The sequence below is a fragment of the Pezoporus wallicus genome, unplaced genomic scaffold (genome assembly GCF_028554395.1).
Source record: "Pezoporus wallicus isolate ANWC-B61680 ecotype Strahan unplaced genomic scaffold, APGP_CSIRO_Pwel_v1 contig_8232, whole genome shotgun sequence".
In the NCBI taxonomy this organism is placed as follows: domain Eukaryota; kingdom Metazoa; phylum Chordata; class Aves; order Psittaciformes; family Psittacidae; genus Pezoporus; species Pezoporus wallicus.
In genome coordinates this window covers 2,576,428-2,586,375 of record NW_026637105.1, presented here as the reverse complement: position 1 = coordinate 2,586,375, position 9,948 = coordinate 2,576,428, and the positions used below count along the sequence as shown (strand labels likewise).

The 9,948-nt window shown below is 59.1% G+C and overlaps 1 protein-coding gene across 1 annotated transcript; it reads right to left on the bottom strand.

Annotated features, from left to right (window-relative positions):
- Positions 1-4,578: 4,578 nt before the first annotated feature.
- On the bottom strand, positions 4,579-5,730 carry TRNP1 (TMF1 regulated nuclear protein 1). The gene is made up of 2 exons (XM_057403404.1): positions 5,378-5,730; positions 4,579-4,981 (listed from the first exon to the last, which is right to left on the bottom strand). Exons 1-2 carry the CDS (start codon positions 5,728-5,730, stop codon positions 4,579-4,581), a joined length of 756 nt encoding a protein of 251 aa, XP_057259387.1.
- Between the last annotated feature and the right edge of the window lie 4,218 nt (positions 5,731-9,948).

Here is a 9,948-nt window from a genome sequence, read left to right as displayed (position 1 = left end):
GGTGGGGAGGGGGACGGAAAGCGAACTAAACTGATAGCTAGAACCAAAAGTGAAAGCAGCATTTTCTTAAAGGGCCCGGCCCGGATGGCGTGAGGTCTTGCATGTCTGAGGTGCTGAGTTATGCAGCCAGGACATCAGCATCCCCCAGGTACTCACGGAGGGATGCTGAGCGTGGCCACGGAGCCACAGGCGAGGTTGGATCCGCTCCAGAACGGAGCCATTCAGGGTCGCGGAAGGCAGCGCCCTCTTGCGGCACCGACCAGGAAAGGCCGGCGGTCCCCTCCGGGGAGCCGGCTTGGGACCTTCCTCGGGAGGTAGCGCTGTCCTTGCCATCCCCAGGGCTCTGGCACCACCCCCTTCTGACCCTCTCCGTCACCCCATCCCTTCCTCCCATTCCCCCATCCCGCTCACCCTGTCCCTGTCCTCCCTCCATCACCCTCACCCCAGAATTCTTCCCTGGGAGGGTGCTGAGGCGCTGGCACAGGGTGCCCAGAGAAGCTGTGGCTGCCCCATCCCTGGCAGTGTTCAAGGCCAGGTTGGACACAGGGGCTTGGAGCAAGCTGCTCCAGTGGAAGGTGTCCCTGCCCGTGGCAAGGGGTTGGAGCTGGATAAGCTGGATCATTCTATGCCCCCACTCCATCACTCAGAGGCATTTCAGCTCTGGGGAGTTTCTGTCCCTGCCTGTGCCCCAGGCACCCACCTCACACCAATAGGATTCATCTGGAATAGCCTGAAGGAATTAATGGTGGAAAGGAGAGAAGCTGGGCTTAGGTATTAACGTGCAACATCACTTTTCCCAGAAAGTCTGTAACAAAATAATCCCATAAACCCAACAAGTCTTGGTGCTATTTATGTAATGTCATTGCTGGCTGGAGGGCACAAATGCAAGTGGGTTTACGTAAAGCCCTGTGCTCCTGGGGCAGGGGATGCTCCCGAAGGCACCAAAGGATGAGGCTTTTCCTCTGCAACTTCCCTCTGAGCTTGTGCTGGAATTTGGGGTGGGTTTTCTCCCCCATATCCATGCCTGAAATAGGTCAAGGACCCTCCAGCAGGACTTTGCTGCTGGCCCCGTAGTGTGTGAGCAGCCTGGTGACAGCACTCACTGGAGCTTTCTGGGGGTGACACAGGGCTCCTGTGCTGTGTGGGGCATAGTGGGGCCCACCAAACTAAAGCAGGATGCACAGCTGGTGTTGCAAAGGGTCCTGGCTGGTGGCTGGACCAGCCTTGTCCATCCGGTTTGAATCTGGAAGTGTGGGTACCAGCACTGCCACATCTGCAGCCCGGGGCACGGGGATGGGCTCACTGCACGCGGCAGAGCAGCGCTGGGGAGTGGGAGCATCCTGTAGGAGCTGCCACAGGAGCCACCAGGTGACACGTTCCCTGCAGGGACATTGCCCAAAACCACAGCACAGGGGTTTGTGAGGATGCAGGAGGGGATGGATGGATGGATGGATGGATGGATGGATGGATGGATGGATGGATGGATGGATGGATGGATTCTCACACCCAGCAGAGGCAGCCCCATAAGTGTGTTACCCTGGCCATGAGCAGCCACCATGGCACAGGACTCGGGGACCAGCTTTTATTCTCCTTCTTAATTCTTTCTCCTGAAACAGGCACCACTTCTCATCCCAGCCCAGTCTCAGGAGCTGCTCTTATTCCTCAGGCCTCAGATGCACCCTCCCTTTGCACAGTTTAACTGCTCTCACTGCTCTTCCTGCTCAAGAGGGGGGTGTCTCCCACCCTGGTTGATGGAGGGGACCCCAACTGCCTTTCCCCCATCCAGAGTGTGATGTTCCCTGGGCACAAGGAGTATCCTGATTGCAGCTCAGTGTGCACTCATCTGCAGGGTGGAGCTCTGAGACCTGGGATCTCGCCCTTGCTCTTCCACCAACTGCATCAGCCTTCCCCATCGGGCAGGAAAAAGGGGAACAAGCATGTGAATTGTCACGAATGTTGTGTTCCAGCTAAAGATCCTGCAGGAACACAAAGCGTGATGAGACTGAGACCAAAGGGTGGGGAGGAGCCGTTGCATTGGAGTATCCTGAATCATTTTGGTCTTACCGGTTTAATGGAGTTGATTATGACTTGTTTTAAGGTCTTTCCCTGCAGTTTCTGCTCTAATCAGGTCAAAAGCTGATTTGCAAATAATCACCAGGAAAGGGGGGGGGAAATCGAGGGATTTAAACCCAAGCTGTGCATTTTATACTATTAATTGAAAGCCTGTGAGAGATAATGTGTCCCTTGTCCTGGCTGAGACCTGTAAGCTGCTATTAGCAGCAAACTCCCCACCCGGCTTGGGAATCACCTCCTGGTTGGGATTAGGGCTGTGCACGCATGGGAAAACCCCCAGCAGGCAGCAACTTAGTGAAAGGGCAGAAATTAGGGAGCATCAAGGAGATACAGGGCTGTCCGAGCATCCATGAACTCCACATCGGGTAGCACGAACCCCAGAGTAACTGTTTGAAAGCAGGAATTAATAAGTGAAGTCATGCTGGTAACTGAAATATTTCTCTGCCAGAGAGAAATGTGCAAGTTGGACTTTATTGTGTGTGTCTGGCACACTGCTGCAGGCAGCTCCCAACGCACTTTCCACGTCCCTGGAAAGAGGGAACAGGTTGATAATCAGAGAAATCCACTCCGGTATTAATTACACGATATTACCAGGGCTTATTGGCTAAGCCCCATTCTAATCACCCTCTCTGTTGTATTTCAGGCAGCACCTAAGGACACTGCGTGTAGTGAATAAACCAGCTCTCAAAGTTGACTTGGGCACAGGCAGCGCGGTGCAGGCACAGCAGCAGCACCAGTGGGCACAAGAGGCGAGAAGCGAGGATCAGCACAACAGACCTGCTGTCTCCCACCAAGGTAGTGGCAGAACATTCATGAGTCAGTGAAATCCCCCCAACCCCAGCCCGAATCCAGTGGGGTTTTCCATTATAAATAAATAAGGGGGGGGTGAGTTATGGTTTTGCAGCAGGAGGGAGGGATTCATGCAGCCTCCAGGGAAAAGTCACTGCGGAAGCTCAGCGCAGCAAAGCGAGATCCCGTTCTGGTGGCTCGGCTGAGGGATGCTGCTAGCCCTGGCAGGGTGAACGCTGCGGCTGCGTTCGGTGAGGAGCAGGCTCATAGAGGCCTTTGCCAGCTGAACCACTGCAGTTCCCAGTCAGGAAGATGCTGTCAGGTCTGAGCTCTCCATCCTGAGGCCGGCTCAGGGCTGGTGGGACAGCGATGGGGACAGCAATGCCAGGACCCCACACAAGCCTTCTGCCCGGAGGGGGATGCTTCATCCTGAGTCCACCTCATCATGCCTTCATAGCCCTCTGGAGCCGACAGTGACAGGCTCCGCTGGAGTGTGACATTGAAGGTGCCCAAGGACTCTTGCTGGAAGCACGGGGAGGCTTCAAGCATCACCGGCTGGATCGGTTGTCAAAGCAGCCCCAAAAATCCAGCTTGGTGGGAGGCAGACGGTGCTGGTGCCATCATGAGGACCAGTCCCCTTCTGTTGTCTGCCCCAAGAAGGGTGCAGTCTGGAGCCAGCATCAGTGTCCAGGGACGGTGAAAGCGGGATGACTCCAAGCCTGCGTGATTCCCCCATGGAAGTCTGCACAGGGGCACATGAAGGCTGCACCCAAGTCCCAGCGTGAGGCACAGTCCCACCAGTGTCCTGCTGCCACAGCATCCTGGCGACCCCTCCTGGCAGCGAGGCTTGGACGGGGAAGGGGCCCTGCCCCATGGAGGCTGCCCTGAACCTGCTGCCTTCGGGAGGGAGGTGACCCCAGGCTGGGCTGGGGCTGCTGACAGCAGATTCCCCTACAAACACCCCCAGACCTGGAAAGATCCTCCAGGGACCCCAGACCCTGCTGGGTCCCTCAACCTCAGTGTCCCCCACGACCTCCCAGCTCATTGCACACCCCTGGACCCCTGACCCTGCAGGACCCTTCAAGCACACGAAACCCCCAGCAACAACACCCCCCAGATTCATCAGGGCACCCCAAAGTCCCCAGACCCTGCTGGGTCCCCTGGAGTGCCTCAATCACATGGGGTCCCTTAAGGAACCCCACACCCCCCAGGGTCTCCCCGCATCAGACACCTCAGGACATTGCTGAGGTCCCCTGACCCTGCTGAGACCCCCAAACCCATTGGGTCCCAGCCCGTCAGATTTCCCAGACCCTGCTGGGTCCCCCCGGACCCCCAAAACCCAGAGGTCCCCAACTCATCAGATTCCCCAAGACCCCCTAAAGGACCCCAGACCCTGCTGGGTCCCCCATACCCCTCCATCCTGCAGGATCCCCCTGGGACCCCCAAACCCATTGGGTCCCAGCCCATCAGATTGCCCAGACCCCGCTGGGTTCCCACACCCCCCGGCGTCCCCCAGATCCTGTAGGGTCCCCCTGAGATCCCCCAACCCCAGAGGTCCCTGTGTCATCAGACTGCCCAGGACCCTCTAAAGCAGCCCAGACCCCGCTGGGCTCCCCCTGGGACGCCCCAAACCCGGAGGTCCCCAACTCATCGCACTCCCCACGCCTCTCTAAAGGACCCTCTGGGTGCCCCCCCACCCCAGAGCACCCCTGTCCCCTAGGCGGGGCTGCGGGGCGCGGCGGGCAGGCGGCGGGCGGCAGCGGGCGGAGCGGCGGCCCCGCGGGCGCGGGCGGGGGCCCAGGGCACGCAGCTGCGGAGGGCGCGGGCGGCCGCCAGGAGCGCACCGGGCCGGGGCCGGGGTCGGCGGCGGAGCCCCTTCTGCAGGCGCTGCGTGTGCGCAGCCAGAGCCAGCTGAGCCTGGGCCACGCCGGCTCCGAGCCGGCCCAGAGCCTCCGCGCGGGCGGCCAGGCGCAGCTCCGCGTGCCGCAGGGCGCAGTGCACCTGCAGCACCCGGCCCTCCAGCTCCGCCGCCGCCCGCCGCCGTCCCTCCGCCGCCACCAGCCGCCGCCGCGCCGCCGCCAGCTCCACCGACCCGGGGCTGCTCTTGCTGCTGCTGCTGCTGCCGGTGGTGGTGGTGGTGGTACTGCTGCTGCTGCCGGTGGTGGTACTGCTGCTGCTGCCGGTGGTGCTGCTGCCGGTGGTGGTACTGCTGCCGGTGGTGCTGCTGCTGCCGGTGGTGGTGGTGGTGGTACTGCTGCTGCTGCCGGTGGTGGTACTGCTGCTGCTGCCGGTGGTGCTGCTGCCGGTGGTGGTACTGCTGCCGGTGGTGCTGCTGCTGCCGGTGGTGGTGGTGGTGGTGGTACTGCTGCTGCTGCCGCCGGTACCGCCGCGGTCGGGGCGCTGCTCGCTGCCCGCAGTCGGACTCGCAGCCGGCCCCGGGCTCTGCTCCGCCGCTGCCGCCGCCGCCATGGGAACGGGATGGGGAGAAGGGCAGCGCCGCGGTGATGATATATACCCGGGGGCGGCGCCGGCTACGGGCGGCTCGGCCCCAACGGGGCGGCTCCGGCACCGGCACGGGAAGGGGGGGACGACGGGGACACGACCCCGAGCCGGTGCGGTTCGGTACAGGGGATGCTCGGGATACGCATGGCCTGGCACGGCACCGGACTGGGTATGGCTCGGTACGGTACTGGCACTGTCACGGGCCTGTTCTCGGTACAGCTCGTACAACGGCACGGTACTGGCACCATCACAGCCCTGGGCTCTATATGGCTCAGTACAGAACTGGAGCGCCGTCGGTACGGACTGGCAGTGGCATGGCTGCGGGCTTCTTGCGGCCCAATACAACACCAGAACCAGCACCATCATGGATTCGGGCTCGGTATGACTCAGTACAGCACCGGCCCTGAGCTCGGTATAGCCCGGTATGGCACAGCTCGGGTATTGACACCATCGCAGCACTAGGCTCAGTATAGCCTTGTATAGGACCATCCCGGTGGCCCCAGGAAACTGCCCTCCCTTAGGGGCATCACTGGGAAAGGCTGAGAGGGTTATTGGGGGGTCACTGGGAAAGGCAGGGCTGGGAAGGCTTAAGCTGGAGAGGCTTAGTGGGAAAGGCTGGGCGAGGAAGGGATACTGGAGAGATTTACTGGGAAAGGTTGGGAGAGAGGCTGGACTGGGATGAGTTACTGGTTTCAAGCCTGCAGCCCCTGGGAGAAGCAGCTGAAGAAGCTCCTTGTGCTGGCTGGGGGATGCAAGGGCAGCCCCTGTCCCCTCCCCAGCTGTGGCTGGGATGTCCCAGTGCTTGAGGCTCAGGAGACGTAGCACCAGGACAGCATGTCCTTGGTTGCATGGCTGTCACAGCAACGCCGTTGCCGATGTCTATCATTTAAGACAGGGTTAATAGAGCTGAGAGTGGGAGGGAGGTGCAGCAGGAGAGTGCTGCTGCCACTTTGCTTCCCTGAGGAGCCTGGTTTTCAGGGTTCCTCCTGTGGGGATGTCACGCTCAGTGGCTGCGTATTCACATAGGTGCGTGGGGTAACGTCTGCTTGTACCCGCATCAGAGCGGCAGAGAGGATAAAAGAGATGATGGGAACCAGGTGCCAAAGTCTCATCCCACCCCCAGACAGAAGGAAAAGCAAAAAACCCACCCCAGCCTAAAGCTGTTCCTGGCAGAGCCATGTCCAGGCCTGCGATGGATGAACACCTCCATCCCACGTGGACTGATGGCAGCTTTGTTTCCCTTACCTTATGAGGGGGAAAAAAAAAACATCCCTTGTGCTTTGTGTTGCATTCGTGCTCTTGCCAGCGCTGCCACACGTCTGCCAGACACCAGAGCAGCGTCAGAGGCTGCTGCGTCACTGCTCCCGGCCCCCGCTGCCAGCTTGTCCCTTCCCTGCTTGTCCACCACCTCCCACCGCATCTCCCCTGCTCCACGGCCATGACATTTGCTGTTCAGGCTGCACTTCAGGCTGTAAGAAAGCTGAAGTCCAGGCTGAACCATGTTCATGTATCCAATGCTATAAAGTGAGGTTTGATGCTGCATCATCATAGGTTCAGGATCAAAGCTCTGCTCTTGCTCCCCCTGCCTCCAACCCAAAGAAACTGTGGGGACAGGCAGGTACTAAAGAGAACATTCTCCTCTCTGATTTTCTCCTCTGTTTCAGTAGAACCCGGACCCCCAAGAGCACCCCAAGGGGGGAAAGGGCTGGGGTCTGTCTTGCAGTGAACTTCTCCCACTCCCCCAAAGCGAAATCTGAGAATCGCTGAGCTTGGAGGGACCTCATCACCTTCCCAGCTCCTGTCCCTGGTCCAGAGTGAGAAAAGGAAATGGTGATAGGGAGCAGTTATGCCTGGGAATGAATTTCAGAGATCAGACGAGGCCAGATGGGCTGGGGATGCTGGGCAGGAAGGCTGGGGTGTTGCTGAGGCCCCCACAACGACTGTGTCTCCAGGCTGTCAATAGCACATCCTGCTCCATGAACAGACAAGAAGACAGTAAAGGCAAATCATAGAGAAATGCCCGTGCCCTCCAGAGTAAGTCACAACCCAAGTCCTTCCCGTGCTGCTGCCTGAGCTGACGAGCTATTAATGATTTAGCAACGGAGTCTGAAATTAGCAGTGCTCAGAATAAACCTCTTTGATGCAAAGCTCGGTTGAGAGCATTGTTCTCTCTCCCCTAGCAGCGACCCTGCGCTCCCTGCAGCTGCATGTGGAGGCACTGACAACAGGGATGGGGCACCAAGCTGCACCCCACAGCCAGCCCAGCACCAGTTGCCGTTCCTCTGGGGTCCATGAGGAGAAGGACTTGAAGCCCTGAGGAGAAGCAAATGAATCCAGAGGAGGCCACGAGGATGCTGTGAGGGCTGGAGCAGCTCTGCTCTGGAGCCAGGCTGAGAGAGCTGGGCTGGGGCAGCCTGGAGAAGAGAAGGCTCCTGAAGGGGAGACCTGAGAGCAGCTCCAGTGCCTGAAGGGGCTGCAGGAAAGCTGGAGAGGGGCTTTGGGCAAGGGATGGAGGGACAGGCCAAGGGGAATGGCTTTAACCTGCCCGAGGGGAGACTGAGATGAGCTCTTAGGCAGAAGCTCTTCCCTGGGAGGGTGCTGAGGCGCTGGCACAGGGTGCCCAGAGAAGCTGTGGCTGCCCCATCCCTGGCAGTGTTCAAGGCCAGGTTGGACACAGGGCTTGGAGCAAGCTGCCCTAGTGGAAGGGGTCCCTGCCCGTGGCAAGAGGTTGGAACTGGATGAGCTTTAAGGTCCCTTCCAACCCAAACCATTCTACGAATTCCCCAGGGATGTGGAGCCAGCCCCTCATTGGTTGTGCTCTGCCTCAGGTTAGGGCAGCCCTGCAGGAGGATGTAGTTGAGGGCTGTGCAATAGCATCTGATTTTGGGCCTCTTTAAAACCCTGCATTGGGATCTGCTCCAGAAAAGCAAAGCCTTATTAAAGGCAGTAAATCATTAATGTTAGTGCCATCTCTCCCAGTGTCTCTGCAAGCTTTCCCTCAGGTGTCCCAGTTCCCAGGCAGGGGGGATCCAGGCACTGCTCTCTCATCCTGGCCCAGTTTAAGGGAAGGAATCCTGCATCAGGTTTTCAGGTTTAAGCCCCAGGACTTCTGAGTTGATCCAGCTCCATCCTGGTCCCAGCAGTGCGCTCTGGAACGCAGCAGCAGCTCAGCTGGGAGGTGACACAGGAGCTGAGGGGCATTAAGCAGCATGGTGCTGGGCTCAGGGGGACACGTTGTGTTGCCCAGCTCATCCTGGATGTGCCAAGCACTATGGGGCAGCGCCGGGAGAGGTTTCACGGCTGGGATCTGTGCTCAAGGCACCTGGCAGAGGAGATGATGGATTTCCAAGCAGTGCTTTGAGTTGTACACAGATGAAAGCCTGGCCATGGAAATGACACCAGCTGCATGTAAGTACAGTGCTCCTGTGCCAGAGGCTTAAGTACATAAATGTGGTCTTCCTGCCGTTCAGAGAAGGAACGAGCTGCTTGGCACTGGCACCATCCCTCAAACAGATTTCTCTCTCTCCTCTTTCCTCTTGGAAACTGGCTGATGCTTCTGAGCCCAGCGCCTCTGCTCCGGCTGCAGCCTCCGTGCTGAGCTGCGTTCTTCCAGGCTCCTTCCCTGCCTGCTTCCCCTCCTGGTTTCTTTCCTTTCCTCCAACCCTTCAGGGAAGGATCCGACCCCCTCCAAGAGTGAGTCATCAGCTCTGTGGTGAGAACCACTGAGTCACCAAGCTGCAGCAAACAGGACGGGCTGAGCTCCCGGGGAGCACTGGGCATCACTGCAGCTTGTACATCCCTTATGCCACTGCTGTCCTCAGGGGAACTTCTCCCAGCAGGAGAAGGGATGGTTGATGTTGCTTTGCGGGATGCTGAGCATGGAGGATGAAATCACCCCAGATGAGGGGTGCAGGCCCCTCCATGGCTGTGGCCAGGCTGGAGAGCAAGGCTGGGGGGGGGGCAGGAGGGGTGGCCCAAAGGCTTTAGGGGTGTCAATGCACTTGAGCATGTCCTGGATGAAGCTTCATCTGGGATGGACATGCTCCAGAGAGGCACCCAAACCTGCAGGCAGCACCCAGGGAGGCACAGGTGAGATGCTCTCCATAGGGCAGAGGTCCCATGGGACACTGGGGGAGGGATGTGGCCACCCCATGCCTGTCACTGCGTATCCCTTGGCAGGGATGTGCTGCCTGGTGCAGGCAACACAGGGAGGGAGTTAAAATGCTGAGGAACAATGCAGGGCAGAGTGGGGGGGATCCTGGGGATTGGGACCCTTGGGGACAGGGATCCTTTGGGACAAGATCCTCAGGGACAAGTGTTCTTTGGGATAGGATCCTTGGTGATGACAATCCATTGGGACAGGAATCTTTCCCAGGCATCCTTGGGGAGTGAGACCCTTGGGGATGAAGTCTTTAAGGGTGGAGACCTTGGGAACAGGAATCCTTGGGGAAGGCGATCCAAGGGATCCTGGGGGATGAGGACCCTCGGACAAGGGGACCGTTTGGGACACAGACAGTTGAGGATGAGGATCCTTGGGCAGTGGGATGCTTTGAGACAGAGTCCACGGTGACAGGGCTCCGTGGG